At 33.0% G+C, this 20,086-nt stretch overlaps 1 protein-coding gene across 6 annotated transcripts in view; it reads left to right on the forward strand.

Moving 5' to 3' along the window:
* Positions 1-20,086, forward strand: part of siz (Brefeldin-resistant Arf-GEF family protein schizo) — a 41,706-nt gene that overhangs the window by 16,184 nt on the left and 5,436 nt on the right. For 3 of the 6 annotated variants that reach the window (XM_065309404.1, XM_065309405.1, XM_065309407.1), the window contains exon 1: positions 2,383-2,785. The exons of 2 other annotated variants lie outside the window; for them this stretch is intronic. In XM_065309404.1, coding sequence (XP_065165476.1) covers positions 2,574-2,785 — 212 coding nt within the window. In that variant the 5' untranslated portion in view covers positions 2,383-2,573. Of the gene's footprint in view, positions 1-2,382; positions 2,786-6,808; positions 6,871-20,086 lie in introns of those variants that run through there. One more of the 6 variants, XM_065309406.1, reaches the window with a different exon arrangement.

The raw sequence follows: 20,086 nt of genomic DNA on the forward strand, positions 1-20,086 counted from the left end.
TATAGGGGGAAGTCCCCTAGTGGCGGACACCTAAGGTTATTTATAAATAAATCAAAAAATATTTGAAGAAATGTTAATTAAATTATGACATATAGTAGATAACAAAGTTAGAAATCCAATTAAAATAACAAAAATGCAACCTCTGTTAAAAAATAATTAATACTATCAATCAAACTTTGGTAATAAAAAGTATAGTTTTAAAAAGTGGCACCTAGTACCGGACACATATTTGTGCCATACCCCTCTCACCGGACATTTCAAATATGTCATATGGTTAGGTAGGCTACCTTGTTTGGTATTATTTATGGGGCGGTGGGGGGTGGGGTGATAGAATTTAACGATTTAATCAACGGATTTAACACACTGACTAGAAGCAGCCCGTGAATGCATACATCCACTAGCTAATGTGTTCATTTCAGTTACAAATATACTTTAACTACGAATTTTAGCGAATGTATGCATTGACTAGTAAATGTATACATTTACTAAATGTATGCATTGAATAGTACGAGTGTCCGGTGCTAGGTGCCGTCCGGCGTTACGGGACTTCCCCCTAATATTTTTAGGGAATTTTTGAAGTTTATCAAAAATACATGCATTTTCTGTCTATTATGATCAAAGTTTCATGGAATAAATACATAATTTTAGTAATGTGTGTATTTCTGTTGCTTCAGTAGTTCTCAAGATATTTGCATTTATAGTTCAATTTGGTGTTATCATATCCAGATGTCAATTTGTTGACTTACTTCACTTTACCTTAAATTGTCATCGTCAACAGTTTATGAATCTCTAAATTGATTTCAATAAAAACTTCAGAAAATATTCGTACTCATATTAAATTACAACTAGACATGAAATCATTATAAATTTGCTAAAAAAAATTAACTTTTTGGTTTAATTTAGCTTATAATGTGTCAAAATTGAATTTCGTCTCGTTGCGTTACGTGTCCGTTTTCGTAACGCGCCAAATTCGCAAATTATTCCCTCTTCAGAAATTTGAGAGTTGTGCGCCGCGCTAGTAACAAGCGTTTAATTTAAGTTTTGCGCAAGGGTACTACAAGATCCAAAGGCTTGGGCAAGTTGGGCAAAAGCAACAAAAAAAGTTTTTTAATGCACGTTACGCTGGCGGCGCGCTCGTAATCCGCGTAATAAAATTACTGCGCCCGCCTTCGGCGTCCTCGGCGCTTCCCCACGGCGTTTTTTCGCTATTATTATTAGATATTTTCGAAAAGAGCACGCGTCTCCGGCTTAGCACTACGCAGAAGAAAGCAAAAACGAAACAAACAGATGTTCATGCTGGAAATGTTATGAAATGATTTTTTTCGGGGAATTTCTAATTATAGGAACTTCCAGGTTGCAGTGGCAGTGGGGGAAATCAAACTAAAATTTTCAGTTTTGTATTTTTCGGTTTTTCTCTCAGGAAAATTGGGAAAAATTGTATTTTTTGGTGTTTATTTTAAGGATAAACAAAATATTTTGTTTTACAACTAGAAAAATGCTCGTTTTTTCATTGAATTTTGCTTTTTTGCGTAATTTTTAAGCCGAACAAAACATTTTTTCGGTATTTTTGTTTTTTCTTTTGGAAAAAAATGGAAAAAACTTATTTTTCGGTATTTCTTCTAAGAATAAACAACTTATTTTATTTTACCACCAAAAAAATGCTATTTTTGGTTGAAATTTGATTTTTTCGGAATTTTTCTGTCGAAAAAAAACATTTTTGCCAAATTTCTCAAAAAATAAACAAGTTTCAGTATTATCACTGCCCAAACATTAAACTAGAACAATTTTGAGGTTATATTCCTTATATTCCACAAACATATTTAGTTATACTGCATGTGTATATATATGATTTAACACACTTCCGATTTTTTTTTTAATTTTTCGCTTTGCATTCAACTCGACGCGACGTTTTCAAGACTTCTTTGACTCACATTAATACCGTTTCGCGCTGCACCCACACCGAATATTAATATCCTTTGCACAGTGTCGCATGACGCATCGCAAACGTAAACAACAATCGATGATTAACCAGAGAATTAACGTATGAGGGTCAAGGAGTTGGTGGTATATGACGTCATTAATGCTGACCATAATAACAACACCGAATATAAAAAAAGAGAGTAATTTAATGCAAAAATAATCGATTTGTTGTGTTGTGCTTAAAAATTTAAAAAAAAAACATTTTAGTGTTGTTTGTACTTGTAGAAAGTCTACACTTGAATAATATATACTTATACAGGTAGATGGGTGTGATGTGTGTTTTGTTTGAGTTTTGCGTTTGTTGTTATTCGATTTATTCCATTCCGTCTCTCTGTACACGATATACCATACCGCCTGGGTTTTGTACGGTGCGCCGTGCCCACAACTCGCTTTTACTGACTGCTCTCCGTCAGTTGGTTCGCGCTCGGCGTGGAAGTCGCGCGCGTGTTGAGTTTAAAACACAAAATGTGAGAGTGCTACTGCTGGAAATTAATGTGTGCAATTTGATTAGTTATTTGAATAATAACTAACCTCTTCTAGTGGAATTATATATATTTTGTGTGGAATATTGTTTGATTTTTTGGGATAATATAATGCGAGGTCATTTGGTGGTGCGCGACGTGCCCAGTGCCCAGCATGCAATCAACGTGAGCGACCGGACGGTGGTGCGCGTGCACCACTCGCGCCTCCAGGAGCGCGTGCGGGTGGTGTGCACCACGCGCCACCAACACACCAGTCGGTTTGTTACCGTCTCGGAGGCGTGCACACGGCTGCCGCCTTTTCGGAAACATGTCACTACTGTCAGGTACGGTGAAATTCATAAAACTAGAGTGTTATTGTGGTCATTTATGTAAAAATCGGAAAATATTGGATTTTTGCATTTTAGGATATTTAGAGAGGAATTTGTGTTTATTAAAAACTTGTTTGGGACAGTTATTTCGTGAAATAGGAAAAAATTCAAATATCAACGCTTTTTCGGTGTTTTTATGTTTTAATGCTTATAATTTGGCGAAAAATGCGTCGATTAAGTAATTATTTTCTGTAAATATTTACATTTGGTTTTATAAAACGTAATTTGAAGAATTTTCATCGAATTTCTACGAAATTTTCATGTTTTTAATATAAAATGTTACTTTTTCGAAAAAAAATTGAGGTTTATTGATATTTATGTACTAAAAATTTAAAATTTTGATGGAAATATTATGTTTTATTAAAGATTATACTCAAAACAGAAGAAAAAAGGCCAGATTTGTCAATTTTTCACTAAGTTTTAAGCATTTAAACTATAAAAACACTCAAATGACGATTTTAAAGTTTAATGTTTATCAAAATAGGCTAAATGCTTACAATTTAAAAGATTAAATACGTAATAACATATTTTAATATATTACATACATGTTAATATCATATTTATGTTCTTATCTCAACGGTTGTCAACGTTAACTGTCGTCTAGTTTCAATATTTATTCACGCCGCGTGCTTTTATCTCTTTGAGCATATACTATAATCAATTTCAATTTGATTGCGTTATTTGCGTTATCCTTGGCGCGTGGACATAAAAAACACGCTCAATGCAAATGCGGCGTGTGATTGTAATCGAGGTAATTGTGATATAAATTTTAGATACTTATTTAAAGTTTAATTTTTTTATACATCCTGTATAAAATAGGTAAATACATTGTAGATAGATACAATTATACGTTTGTGGTTTGGTTTGGTGACGTGCTTGAAACTTGTTTTCGATGTTTTTTTTTTTGTATGTTTGGCGGTTTGCACTCGTAATCTTGCTAAATGTTTAAATTGATGTAAGAGTATAAGTAACATTGTGTTGTTGAGTTGAGTTGAGTTGAGGTGGTATTTATTTATGAGTTTCTTTCGCAAAATCACTTGACTTGAATTCGTTTCTAGGTTTTTTAAACGTTCAATGTCGTTTTTTATTGTTGTTGCGTTAGTAAAACACTTGTACTTTTGTTGGAATATAAAATAGTTAACATGGAACAAATTAAGCAAAAGATTTTTGCAATTTCATGATTTTTTCAACAGAAAAAAATTCCTGGACTTGTTTTTGACATAAATTATGTCTGTTTCTTTTAATTGGAAAGTTTATTGTTATGTTTTTTGATAAATTTATAAAAGAACATGTTTTAATGATGTTTTCTGTATTTTATCGACGTAAATTTGAAAAAAAAAAAACTTATTTTTCTGTGTTTCTGCTAAGAATAAATAATTATTTTGTATTTCCAACGGCAAAATCTCAGTTTTTGTTGAGATTTGTTATTCTCTGGATTTTTTATCCCCGACAAAACATTTTTCTCACATTTAAACAAAAAATAAAATCGTAAATTTGAGATACTAGAGTTAAAACTAATCTTTTCTATTCTTTTTGCTAACAAATAGCAACTCGGAAATATTTCTGCTTTATAGGAAGTAAATTTTTGTAAATATCCAGCTAATTATTCCTTTCTAACTGCACACCGCTCAAAAGTTACTAGTGGTAAATTTATTCCGACACTCTTCTCAGTTTTGCACTCTGATCCATTAGTGTCAGCACCAGCGGTGCTAATAACCGCCGGCGCAGCTCGCTAATAACTTTAATTGCAGACTTATCGATATTAATATTTATACCATTTCCACGCACACAAACTACGCACTAGATTTGTGCCAGATTAAAGCATCATTACTCTAAATAACCAAAAATAAAAATATTAGACACTTTAAATTTAAACTTACATTACATTTAGTGTAATATAATAATTAAAGTAAAATTTGCTAAGTAAAAATGTACACTTGTAGAATTGACGAGTAAACCTAACCGGAAGCACTCCTGTACTCGTAGATGTTTCCTACGGTACGGTATTCAAACACCATTAGACGTTTGCTTCATCAAGCCTCGGCGCTGGCTTTTCGCCGCTCGCGAGATTGTATTGTGTATTGCAATGTGCAATGAATTTTGCATCGCATTGCGCGCTGCTCGAGTGCATTGTGGTGCGTTCGCGGATCTCGGTTCGTGGATCGCGGATTGGATTAATAATGCGGTGCGCGCAAATGCGCATACTTGATTGCGCTCGACTCAACGCGCCACGCCGTGTGCGCACCATCAACTACCGTTATTGTTATTGTTTTTGAGACTGTTTTTTTCTTCTTCTTCTTCTACTTGTAAAAGGTATTAAAAAATCAGAGTGAAAATTTTATAGTTTTGCTTAAAACTTGTTTTTTGAGAGTTTTTTCAATGTTTTTGGAAGAAAATTTGTTGATTTTTAAGTTTTCGGCTAAATTATGGTGGAAAAAGATAGTTTTTATTGTTTTTCTATGAAATTTTAATGTGTTTTTAAACATAAATAGGCTTTTATCATTTTTCTGCTTTATTTTAAAAAATAAAGCACAAAAAAGTGAAATTTCGGAAAAATAGTGATTTTTTGGTGATTCTGAGACAACAGCAGCATTAGGTGTGGCAATAATTTTTGAAAAAGTATCCTATAATGCCCAGAAATAAATATTTCCTTGCACAGTCATAAATTTGGTACTTTTTAATGGTAATTTCAGCTTTTTTTCTCATTTTTTGAGACAAAATTCTTGGAAGTTGTATTTCTCTATATTTTTCTCCATTTTTCTTCCATAATTCATAAGTTAATTCGTAAAATTTAAAAATTTAGTAAAAGTAGTAATATTCTGCTGATTCTGAGACCACATCAGCTATTTTCTTTCCACTTCAATGTATAATAAACTAAAATTTATAATTTTTTTGACATTGGAGTAAAATTATCCCCAAATTTTAGATTTTAATTATCAATTCTTAAAATCTCTAACAATACACTACATCCATATGTCCAAAGGTCACCCACACACAAATTAAGCGCTTATTACAACAAACACATGTTATTACACGATGTTTGTTTGTGTTATATTTACTAATTACACTCATACTACCACCACTGCCGGCCGCCATATTGACTATATTATGGTCAATCTATTCCTGGTCGTTAGTTACAGCGACAATAAAAGCGCTATCGCTATTGTGCGATCGTCGAAACATTGAAACATAGATAGATACTGCCCGCGATGATAAAAACTCGTCCGGCTAGACACCGACACAGGCACGCATCGTAAAGTGATTGTGATTGTTACACTCGTGTCGTAACACTAATAATTGGATTGTTGAATACACACATACACACACACATATATATACAATGGAAGAACTAATGCGACATGTTCAATTTATTGTGCTTTGCGCTTTGATTTTGTATTTTTAGTGTATCACGCGCCTCGGTGGCGGTCAACTCGCGACTCATCAAAAATACTTTTATCAGAACTTGGTTATTCTTTCTACCAAAAGTGGAAACTTACAAAAATGGATATAGTTTAGTTTATATTTGAGTTAATATATAAAATAAAATCATGTGATGTGACACATCTGGTCAAGCATTAAACTATTTATTTAGTTTCTTTTGTGGAAACTTTTGTGTTCACTTTTGTTAACTTTTGTGTGTTGTGTTTTGCTGACTTGTACTTAATGTGTATTTTATTACCTGCCTCGATGTGAAATCGTGCAATGACCCAGTAAATAAATTGTGTGCACTGTGTGTGTGGTTATGTGCGCGAGTGTGCATTATGGTCAGTTGATGTCAACTGTCAAAAGCAGAAGCTAATGGCGCTTGTGGGCGGAGCGTAGAGTGCTCGAGCTGGCCGAAAATAGACATAACCGTATTTTAATCTGATTATTTCAAGTCATAAGCAGATATAAGATATAGGAAATAACTGTTTTTAAAAATTGTGCATTGTGCGGGCGTGCAATGAAGTGATATTGTTAGATTACTGTGGGTGATAAGAGATAAGAAGGAATATGAAGAATTTATTATGTTGCTGTTGCGTCTCGAGCGCCAAATATAGGTAATTGTTTAGGTTTTAGTATTTTTAATGTTTTTGGGAATAATTTTTGGTAAATTTTTGAGAAAACAAAGTTTTTTCGGTAGAAATTTGGCTAAAAAAAGAATTTTTGTCTTAGATTTATGTTATTTTATGACAAAAGTATTTGTTTATCCAAAAATACTATTCATATAGTAAATTTCTTAAATTTTTTGCATTTTTTACATTTTTTTGCAATTTTAAACGTTTTTTGCAAATTTTCAATTTTCTTTGTCCAGTTTTTACATGTTTTTCTTCACAACATATTTTCTTGTTTGCCCAACATCTACTTTTCTTATTAACCGACCCAATTGTCACCTCAAACACGTTTGTTTAATTTTTTTTAATTTTGCAAATTCATACGGTTCCCCAACATTCGCGTATCTCATGAAACCTGCAGTTAATTTAGTGACAAGACAAGTTTTACAGTTACTACATTTCATATTTTTGCAACTTTCATCAACTTTGACGCTTTTTGCCGTTGCTAACTATCCTGTCAAAAATTATTTATATACCGTATAATTTCTGCAAGCAGTTAATAGCCGCTAATTTAAATAAATCGCAAAAAACATTCAATTTAACAACGACAACTAATAAAATAGAAATTTCTCATTTCACCATGATATTTTTGCCCATTTATCGTATATTCACGGCTGTTAATTAACCGTCCGCGACGACACTCTGATGTGTTGTTAATTGTCAATAATAATTTAGTTTTGCTACGGATCGGAAATGACCCACATCAATTTTATATCCTCAAATGGTGTAAAAATCGCAGATTAATGTAAATTGATACTTTCACATCTTCCACTAGTATTAGAGTATGGAATCGAAATGTCAATCAATCAATCAAGGTGATATCTCCTTTAATTGGCTGCTACTTCAGTAGATAAATACAAAATACAAATAAAGGTGTTGCTAATGAGAGAACGGATCAAAAACGTAATAGACTTAAGTTAAGTAAAAACTTAAGTCAATACAATTTTACCTACCGCATTGCATACAGTAGGGTTTTACACTTTAAGCCCTTTGGGGATTTAGACGTGAATCTTAAGTCTTGACTTAACTTAAGTATAATGACTTAAGTCGGGGAATTGATGCAGTCCGGTGTTGGTAATTGCTAAAGTCGCTAGACTAATTCCTGGCTAAGAACTGTATCAGACACTAGTTTGTACTGTTAGTAGGTGCACTTCTACTTCCACAAATTCCTTAATCACGGTAATTGTGCGCGAATGGGTGGTGTTGCTATTCTCGAGGCGGATTTGTATGGTAGTCTGCAGTCGTGGCATTTACTTTCATGAGTAAAGGTACTTATTATACAAATACCAACACGACGTGCGGCTCTCAACGACGTAAATTTCAATGGGATTTTAAGATTTACTTAAGTTAAGTTAAGGTGGATTGCAATATGTATTGACACAGATATAAATATCAGTGACTCTTGTTTGTATAATGAGAAAGCGATTTATAGCGAAACAGGGAAGAATAAAAATTTAGCAGGATAAAAATTTCTATGGAGAGGAATTTAGAATTCTTTTTTTTTTTTTAGAAGAAATTTAAATTTTGGAGAAAAATATTAAATAATGTACTTTAGTCACGGCTATGGCCGCCCGTGACAAAAGTGCAATTTTCGTGTCTCGAACCCGTGGAAAAAGTGGTTTTTTGTTATTTTTGGTTCCATTTTTAAAAATAAGACAGTTTTAAAGATAAAACGTAATAGTGGCCACCAAATTTATAGGTTGAATTATATTTTTAACATTTTTAGAGAAAAAAGTGTTTTTGAGCATAATTTTTGTAATATTTTGAAGAAAAAATTATTATCGACACAAATTTTCTTAAAACCAAGATTTTATCTTTCATTTATACCATTTCCTGACAAAATATTATTTTTTTCTTCATTTTTTGTTTTTAAAAATTTTACAATTTGCGTTTCCACTTGATCTACCACAACGCATTAATTTCCTTCCTTTCCCCTCCGATGGTTTTGTCTCTTCAAATTGCGATTACATTGCCCTTGACACATTAACGCCGCCTCGTCACTCGCCGCCTATTTATGTCGAATCAATCGCCATCAGCAACATTAGGCTCGAAACTATAGAGGCACGCAATGTGCATTTGACCCGCCGACAGTAGCACCATTCATTGCGGACGAATTTATGGCGGACGCCCCGCAATGAATCTGTCCCGCACCACTTTCAATCGCTATCGCGCACTGAAAGGAATTATATTAATCAAAGTCGGCGATAAATTTTGCGCAGAGAAATGGTTTAATTTATATCTACGCATCAGGAGTATAGTAGATTTTACTTTTTATTTTTCATTACTTTTGTGTGAATGAATAAGAGCATTATGCTTCATTGAGTATGAACACCTTCATACTTCATTTCACATTTAACTATGCAAAACGAATGATTATTACACAAGTGCAAGCAAGTCACAAAGAATTAAGAAATTATTTGTTAAATTTAAAAAAATGTTGACTTTGTTGTAGTAATGAACATAATAATTTTTTATTGAGAAGAAATTAAGTTTTTTTTGTTGAAATTGTTGATTTTATGAGTAAAAATTCTTAAAAATAATTAAAATTTACTTTTCACGCTTTGCATTGCTTGATAAAAGTACTTTAGTCACGGCTATGGCCGTCCGTGTTTAAAGTACCACTTTTTGTGTTTTAAAACCGTGGAAAATCTGGCGCTTTAAAGGTGGAAGTACAAAAAATATTTTTTAATAATTTTTAAAACTTAAAAATCGTGATTATACATTTTCTACTTATTTCCCCATCGATTTATCACTGAAACTAGACCGTCGTTACATTTACGCACCTTTGCATTAGTATTTCTACCGTAATGTCCGTCCGTACATCCGCGACGTTTTCCATTAAAACTGCATTTACTTACTTCAGCGACGCTGCAAACATTTAGTTCTGGTCTATTTGCGTTCTGTCTTACTAGCGCGAGTCACGCTTTACTTTTCTTTGATCCTTTCGACGCAGAAAGAAGATGAGAGCGCGGAGAAATCAAACTTGTATCATGTAATACTAACGACGTGACCTATAGATGTCTTTTTATTGCAAATATAAACATTTTACATAAACACTTTACATGCAGATGTGTGTAAATATGAACTTTCTTGTGTTGGCACATACGCGTGAAGTGCAAATGGTAAATGTGGAAATTAACACAACATCTTCATATTCTATTAAGTTATGCAACTTGAGAAGTTCCTGGGTCATTATTTTTGACATTATTGACATCACGAAATCAATAGAAGAAAAATTTAAATAAAATTTGTATTCAACTTTCGCTTTTTGTTTTTTATTTTGTTTTTGCTTATTCTGATAAGAAGTTTTTTAAGTGCACAATTAATTACACTTTACTTTATTTTACTTTACAATTAACCTTTGTCTATTTGGCGGGTTTTTAATTACGCCATTTATTTGCAAATGAGCTTAGATTACTTATACTTGAATTATGTTACTTAAATAATCCAAAGTTCATCACAAAACATCATCTCAAGGCAGCACTTTTGAACATAATAATTGCCAGCTGACTTTTTAAGTTTGAGTAAGTAAGCGTACTTCTTCTTGTTTACTTACGCTCACTTTTGATTGTCTCGTATACTGTTAAATATCACAATTATATTTATTTGCTTTTGTGTGCTCAAATATTCGTTCTAGGCGGTAAGATAATCTACACGCAGGTGTTACTGCTAGAAAGTTCTTTTCTTTACGAGTGCTGTTATTATTACATTTTGTTTGCGCTTTTAAGTTATGAGTGTTTTATTTTATTGTGGTACATTCACTTGAATTTTGATGGAAAATTATGGAGGTAATGGTAGGAAATAGGATTTTTAAAGAATTTTCACTTTTTTTAAGCAAAAAAAATAATTTAATCAGCAGTTTTTGTGAGTTTCTATTTTAAAAAGTGAAAAATTGGTAAATTTGGATATAAATAATTGTTTTTTGGTGTAAATATTGAAATTTGTAAAATTTTAACAGAAAAATTATGTTTTCTTTTACAATTGGTAAGAAGACAATGATTTTTGCACCAAAAATGCATAAAAAATTGCGTAAAATTGAAATTAAATTGATTTATGCTTAAAATTTCAAGATTTGCTAAATTTTAGACCGAAAAAACAATTTTATCCATAAATATGGACATTTTCTAATAAAATTAAATATTGTTATACTAAAGAAACACTATAAGATTATAAACAATATCTTAAGTAATTTTTATGAATTCAATTAGCAGTTTTTTTGTTTTTCTACTTAAAAACCTATTTTTTAAAGTTTTATCTTAATTTTCGTAGAAAATAAAACAAATAAGTCCACAGTAATGTAAAAACTCATTTAAAAATTTTAAATTACTTAAAACTTCGATAAAAATCACAACTTTATGAAAATATCAGGAAATACACGTAACACTTCCATTAAGCCACCAACATAATACATATGTTTTAATCAGTAGATGTAACCTCCTCTCTGAAAGAGAGAAATTCATATAAATCTACGTTACATTACATTTACATTACACATTTTTTTGTTTAAACATTGTACTTACTCGTACTCCGCACATTGCGTAATGGCGTAATTCGACCTGATGGAAGGCGGACTATGTACAATTTTTTTTTCGCCAGTTTTAATTTCGCTTACTCGTAATCGTAATAAATTACTCCCACATTCACATGGTGGATATAATTACGCTCGCAGGTGCGTAATGTAATTCTCATCAAATAAGTATTAAATATTTGCAATTAACAAAATATACAGGGTGTTTATTAGTTTTTTAAAGTTTTTTTTGGTTGAAAATTTTATTTATATTTTTTGCATCTTTGGAGAAGATGTCTGTCTGCCTCGGGGCTTCCCGAACGCGGAAAGTAGACCATGCGCGTTCACTTTCGGATGTGCTTGATGTGGTCGGCAGGCAAGTGTCAGTGAACCTATCGAAATGTTATGGATTTATTTTTGAACACACACTCATCCACATTCAACAACCCAACCAAAGTTTACTTACTTTGCTTTACTTTTACTTTACTTAGCAAAGATTTTAATGAGTTTTGCTTTGGAAAATTTGCCACATCCTCAGACAAAATACATTTATTTTTTATTATGTCTGGTTATACTTAACTTAAGTCTAAATTAAACTTTTTAACAAAGAAATTTTTTGGGAAAAAATTGATTTTTTATTTTTGCTCTGATTTTCAATATTTATTTATAACGCCCAGGTAATATTGATGTGTACATTTGAGTTAAAATTGAGTTGTACATATTTGAATTGAAAAAAGTCGGAAATGTAAATGACACACTTTGAATAAACTTTCCAATTCGCCGTGTCACAATCGACGAGAATTCGTGCCGTACATGTCAAACGAACTAACGCATAAAAGGCGATACTAGGACAGACTAGTCGAAGTTTCAGACCATACAGGTAGGCAGGCGCAGGTACGCGCATCGCGGCAGGCAGGAACTACGCGCTTGGCGGTGACGTGATGCGACCAAACAATTACGACACCATAAATAAACTTATGAGTTTAAAAAATTAGAAAAAACGCCTAAAAAGCTTAAAAATTTCAAAAAAATATGAAATTTGCTCCGCCCAGTTTAAAATTAAAGCAACCAATGATAAAGTACCAAATGGGCGCAGCAAAATGATGCATAGACTCCTGTAAAAGTTTATAAGTAACATAATTTTTATTGTTTTGTAGATTAATTGAACTACAATAACATAATCACTTAATTACAGTGACTTTTATGTGTTAATCTGTGTTAATCTGTTGATCCGCCATTGTATAGCAATAATCTCCATTGTTTTATCGTTGAATTTATTGCTATTATTGCCAAACACCGGTAATGCGCTCATAAAAGAAATTTTCTCAGGTAATCACATGAGAAAACACCTCACATTTAAATATCACCCGTTTTAACCTCAATAAATTTACAATTATTGCGTATTTCTATCATAAAATTTAATTGTAAATTTAAATAAAGTAGTTTTAGGTCGGAAATACACTATAAACGATGAAAGTTGTAACTTTTGACAGCGTACGTTGTTATTGTGGAGTTGTGTGCGGATGCGACGACACAAAAGTCGCGGCCAGAAGCGAGCGCAAACAGAATATATTGTACAAAATGTCAAAAACATTCAGCGTTGCGCTTTACAACATTTTGCTTTCATGTTACACAGTGGAAACGTTAAACAAACGCGACACACGTAATAAAATGAAAATGTAAAAAGTTATCACCGTGTTTTTATGACAATATACAATATAGGCAACTGTATATACGACGCGCATGCGCAGTTTATAAGTGGGCGGAGCAAAAATTTAATTTTTTTGATAATAATTAAGAAAAAACTTATTTTTGGCAACTGTAAAATTGTACATACGACGCGCATGCGCAGTTTATAAGTAGGCGGATCAAAAATTTTATATTTTTTTATAAAAATTAAGAAAAAATGTTTTTTTAGTCATTTATATGTAATTAATTTAAAATTAATAAAATTGACCTTCAATTAATCATGCATGCATGATTCCTCCTCCATGGTCGCTATCCAATTAAATTCGCAATCAGCATAACTGCTCACAAAGTAACAGCGTGTGAAAATCAATACAATAGGCGTTCGTTTTTAAACCCAGCAACGCAGCAACAATAAAACTTATTTATCCAGAAGCAAAAACGCCGCGATAAATATTTATGCTTATTGTCTGTGCGATGCGCAGCGCGCGTCTGAAACAGATACTCGTAAATAAGTCGCGCCCCTGATGGCAAGCGGATCGGAAATTAGGCCAGCGGCGAATGAAATAAATTATTTAATAATCAGGCAAGCATTATGACCGGTTGAATCATCGCGTAATAACTCATCAAGTGTGATTTTATTAAAAATTAGATCATAATGCATTAATAAATCATTTAGTAATGGATATATGCTCCGCCTATTGTTTTTACTACGCATGCGCAACTTTTAACATGGATATTTCAATGTTTAAAGTGTAGATTATGTAAAATATGATAATTGTTTATTAATAATTGTTTTTATTGAGTTTTTAGTTTTGTAGATATTCTTATTGCGCATGCGCAGCGATTTAGAAATATATTGTGTATATTTTTATAATTTTATAATTTGCGATATGAAATTTTAGGTTATAATGTATTTTTAGTTATTTTTGCTCCGCCTACATTTTTACTGCGCATGCGCAACTTGTAACATGGTTATTTCTGTGTTTAAAGTGTAGATTATGTAAAATATGATAATTGGTTTTTAATAATTGTTTTTAGTTTTGTAGATATTTTTATTGCGCATGCGCAACGTTTGAAAAATATTTTGTGTATATTTTAAAAATTTGCGATATGAAATTTTAGGTTATAATGTATTTTTAGTTGTTTTTGCTCCGCCTACTATTTTTACTGCGCATGCGCAACGACTTAAAAACACTTTGTGTTTATTTCCATAGTTGCGCGATGTGAAATTTTAGGTTAAATCACATTTATAGGTATTTTTGCTCCGCCTACTTGTGTACTGCGCATGCGCAACACTCTTATTTCCATTACTTAACCGCCAGATGGTACAGTTTCGGTTTGTGCGCTTACGTAATACAAAATATAGGAAATAATTTATTTCATTGTGGATGCGCATAGAGACAACGGTGGTCGACGTGCCGCGATGTCCCGTTGTGTTATGCACAAGTTGCAAATTGCACGGCGCACCGTTAAGTTACAATTCGATTCGATTCCTCAAAATGACTTTATACACTCGTTTTACTGCGCAATACTGCTACATATGCACGTAAAATGTTGCATTTTTTTATGCATGTGGCTTAGCATTAACCTTCCACTATTGATGATTATTCTCAATTCTGGCACGCGGCCATGTTGTAATACAGCTATTATGACGTATGCGTATGATTAGCGCGCCGTATTATTACGATTCCCACACTTTTACGACCCACGTGAAAAATTACGCTTGAGCGCGACGCACGCGAGAAGAAAATAAACTAAAATGGTTAACATTACATTACCTACGTGGTATGTTGTAAGTCCAATGAAAAACAAATGTGAAATTTACTTGACGTTGAAGCGATCGCCAGCGCGACAAATTATTTAATCATTTTCCAGCGAGTGTAGGAAGTTGAAAAAATTGTGTCATACATTTCTCACTTGAGTGGAAATGGGAACTAACCTTACTCAGGTGTGATTAACGTTTTTATGGGTTGTATATGAACATCCGTTTGGTGTGTAATAAGTAGTTATGTAAAAAAAAAATGATAATTTTACGTTTTATAAGGAAAATTGTTGAATTATGCTCCGCCCATGATGAAACTGCGTATGCGTGAAATTTTTCCGTGTGGGTGGAGGAAATTGACTTAAATATCGCTCGTTTTGGTTTTTATTGAGTAGGTAAGTAAGTTGTGCGCTTGTTGACTTAGTAAACCTTGAATTAATGCACTGATTACCAGCGCGTCTTCCGATCAATCTTGGATTTAATAACGTGTAATAATCAAGTGCCGTCGTAATGCTCGATAAACAGTTTGTATAGTATATGTGTGTATGTGTGTGTGTACATAGCGGATGCGTTTTGCATTTTCCAACAATCGAATGCCGGAACGACGCAATTACCGCTTTTCCTTCCAAATAAGAATAACCGAATAATCCTCGTGAGCGTTGATAATTAATTCATTAATCTCGACCACTCTTCTAGGCTTTATGCATAATTAATGTGGTTTATATTTATGACGTCGTTGCTGCAAAGCAAATATTTAATCTTTGAGAGTTTATTTAATTTAATATACAACGCATGCATATGATTTTTTGCGCATGCGTAGTTTAAATGTGGGCGGAGCAAATATTTAATTTTTACATCTTTATTTCTTTGATTTCAACAAAATTTATTAAATATTTCTAATTATTTATGAATAATAGTTATTCTTTAAGAGTTTATTTATTTTAATCTGTTGCGCATGCATAGTTCCAATGTGGGCGGAGCAAATATTTTATTTTTAGTTATTTCATTTTTATTTCTTTGATTTTATTAAAATTTTATCATTATTTCTAATTATTTATGCATAAAATTTACTTTTTGGGGGTTTATTTCAATTAATCTACTGCGCATGCGCATAAATTTTTGCGCATGCGTGGTATAAACGTGGGCGGAGCAAATCGTTGATTTTTAACTTTTACAACTTCCTTATTTCTTCAATTTCATCAAAATTGATTAATCATTTCCAATTCCTCGTAATTCACTTCATTTCCAAGCCACCCACAGCAATCGCGCTTATTTGGCCGCATAAAATATTGCGCAACACGCTCGCGAGTCGTGCACGCTAATTAATAATAACAAGCGACTATCTGGCAAACATGGAGCCGGGCAAACATCGCTAAATGTTAAGCAAACAGAAAACTGCGACCAGTTATGCTTAAAAAAACACTGCTGGTTACAGTTGAAACTTTCAAGTTAATTTCCTGCTGCACAACCAAAAAGAACTCGAAAAATAAAAATCAAAATTCAATCTACCTACAAAGGTCACAGAAATAAAATTTATTTATTAACTTGTGTTGGGGAACAATGACGATTGTTACAAATTGTTGCTTGACTTGTGCTCGCATCACAAATGAAGGAAACGTGTAATTATTTAATGGCCTATTCATTACACCCGATTGTTGTATTTACTGGTGGTCGAAACAAGTGAATTACAATAGGATTTGTTTGCGTGTTGTTGTTGAGTGTGGAGTGTTGTCGAATTGATTCCGTTACGCCCGATAAGTATTATTTGATGATTGGTCATTTTAATAATGTGTAATTATGAATACAATAAAATTTAAAATTAATGCTCAATAGTATGGAAAATATGTCATGCTTTCTCATTGTAGATAATAATTTATTTTGTTCTCTGTCATTTAATAATAGAAAGTGGGCAATTTGTTCATTTTAGCTCCGCCTATTTAAGAAATGCGCATGCGCGGAGTACTAATGCTATCAGTCACGCAAATTTACTTTTAAAGTAAAATAAAAATTAAATTTTCTCTGAGGGTTTATTCAAATTGCATATTTTATACCTATAGGTATGTAAAATGAAGTTTTGTTAGTTAAAACGTTTATAACTCAAGAACGCGTGGACAGATTTTGATGAAGTATGATTTTTTAGATTCGTCTGTACTTAGAATAGGAGAATATATAATAAAATATTAAAAATTATGGCTTTCAGGGTGTAAAATAAGGGATGAAAGTTGATATGGAGATTAATTCATAGTTTTAGTTGTATAATTTGAATCCAGATGGCGTTAAAGTGAAGCTTCATTTCTATAAAATAAAATTGCTTATTTTATTGATGGAATTGACTCATACAGGGTCTTTGAACAAGAAAATAAAAATTAATTACATTTTGTTCAAAAACTACGCGTTCAAAAGCTAGTTTCACGATTTGAAACAAAACTTGTTTTACTCTGTGTGTGCAGAAAAAAATAATGCGAATACAAAGTGCATTTAACAGGTGACTCGCGTAATCGTATAATTCACTCGCCGGCGCTCGAAACTGGAGCACGTAACAAGTACCACAGGTTAGGTAACTCGAAAAAAAAAGAAGGCGCAGGCACTGCCGCCGCCTGTCAGCCATCTAACTGTTATTGTCTCGCTGTACTCTCCATTCTCAATGCTGCTGTGTTGCTAGGTAGTAGTAGTAGTGTATTTGTTTAGCGGAATTGCATTCGCTGTGCGTGTGCGGTGAGAATCGGGCGTTTTTCGATCGCATGCGAGAGTGGCACTCGCAAATTGCACGCGCTAGTGGGAAAAGCGCTAATGGCCGACGCGCTCAATTACGTTCGTTTACGTTCATTTGCACTTTTACGGACATTGGGAAACTAGTCGCAAATGGTTTCGAGCGTGTGTGTCGAAACACTCGGTATGTGTGCATTTAAAGAGAGTAATTCGTTATAATTACTCTTGTGTGTTATTTTGTGTTGGGGACACGTGACATTCGTGACACTTTCAGCTCACATTTGCATATTTATCGCGAAGTTTAGAAAAATTATAAATCATGAGATTCATTTATGTAATTTTTGTATTTTTCTTTGTTTTTTGTATAAAATTTTAGATTATTAAAGTTATTTCCATTATTGAATTTAATTTTTTAGTATTTTTTGTCTTGAATTCAATATTGTATTGAAATATGATGAAAAATATCTAATTTTTGGAAAATCTATATATAATTCTTATATAAAACAAAGACTTGTTAGTTAGAACACTTATAACTCATGAATGGCTGTACCGATTTTGATGATCTATGATTTGTTGGATTCGCATTGGTTTAGAATAGAAGAATAACTATTAAAATATCAAAAATTATTATATACAGGGTGTTAAATAAGGGAGAAAGTTTCAATAGAGATTGAATCATTATTATAGTTAACTAATTTAAAACCAGATGGCGCTAAGGGGCATTATTGGCATTTCTTATTTCTTAAAAAAAGGAAAAAAATAAAAACTTAATTACATTTTTACTGAAAACTACAACAACGTAATCTTTCACAAAATCTAGTATAACTAAAAACACGCAAACATTTTACTAGCTTTTACCCAAAATACCAATTTTATTATCTACTCATGTAATTTTTTTTCCTTCTTGTAAAATTACCCTCCGATCAGCTAAGCCCCGGAATGTTTTGGATTATTTCGGATCCGAAGCTTGAAGCATGATTGATCCGTTATAAATTGCTCCCATTGAGAGGCTTTCCTCTCTCATCCACTACGTAGGTACATCAATTCCTTCATGAATACGCCGGGTCCTAGGGAGCATAAAAACGTCATCATTTTTAGTTCGGGTCGTTTTGTTAGACTTACGCTTGTTAGAAATATTTATGTCAGGCATTGTTAATCTCTGCTACCTTGACATTGTCAACATTTGAAAGTCTTCACGCTCACAATGATCACAAAGTATCACAAAGTCTTTTTGGTCTTCTTGGCAACCTCACAAGTCTATACCTTTTACAAATTCAATGCTATTCAATGGAGGTTAAACTTAATTTTTGAAGGTATTCAGATTTAGGAATTAGCCACGCATTTAGGGGCTGTTTTAGGGTGTTTTTATTTTTTGAGAGTTTTAGCGAAGTTATTGAAGTAAAACTTTTGAATTTTTATATCTTCCACGTGTCGACACGTGATAATATTTAAATATTTGATGATAAAACGCAAGTTTTTAAATATTTAAGACTTGTTGTTGGGTTTTTGTTTGGAATTTCTTGATGGCGTTGGCGGAGAACATCTGCCGGGGCCCTTCGCGGCGTGGTCCACGTCCGAAACGTGCCTCCAGCCACCTGCCATCTGGTTTTTCGGTCGGCTTGGATGCACGTGCGTACTCATCCCCGAAACGCGTGTGCCTGGTGCTTCAAAAAGCCATCAAATATATAAAATGAAGAAGCCATCTCGCAATATACTATTACTTCCAGAATGTAACATCAAAGATCCACTTTGGCATCATGTGTTTTTAATGGTCAATGGAGTGCTGCTATTTTGTGGTTGAATAAATTCTTAAACTGAAGGTATTCGTAAACAAGGCTGACGCCTTGAATTATTGAATTTTCGTCTGCACGCTTAATTATCGCAATTAAATACACAACACACGTAATTCCTAATTAAATATAAATCAACGCTGTGCTGGAGTATGAAGTGTGTGTTATTCATGTACAAGAGAATTGATTTTACCTGTAGAGTTGTCAAGTTGCTTTGCGGTGTTATTCAAGGTGTCGGAATGAATTATTGCGTTATAACATTGTTACATCGTTACATTCTGACCTACTAGTAGGACAAGATGAGTGCAAAAACATTGTGTGCTATATTTATTATGTCTTATAATGCTATTTGATAAATTTTATAATTTGTGTCAATCTGCAAGCTGCAATCATGAAATTATCATCATCTTTGCATCGTCGTCAGTTGCAGCATTGGTTGATGTTGTTGCAAATTGCGTTGGCCTCTTTTCGTCGTTTTGCTTACAAATGTAAGCTTCTTTTTCATCGCGCGTGTGCTGTGTGGGCACACATGCACGTTCTTGGCACTTTCTGGCATTCTGGAGGAGGCAGATGTTTTGGTTTTTCTCGAATCACTACTCGACAACCTTCATTGGTGGACCAGATTGAATGCTCTCTCATTAAGATACACGTGGCACCTGCCACCAATACAATCTTAAATCTCTGTTAATTATTTTTTATTTTTTG

Source organism: Atheta coriaria, unplaced genomic scaffold, assembly GCF_025399875.1.
Source record: "Atheta coriaria isolate IRGN ID8LTWV9N9 unplaced genomic scaffold, Caltech_Dcor_3.1 hic_scaffold_8_pilon, whole genome shotgun sequence".
NCBI classification, from domain to species: domain Eukaryota; kingdom Metazoa; phylum Arthropoda; class Insecta; order Coleoptera; family Staphylinidae; genus Dalotia; species Dalotia coriaria.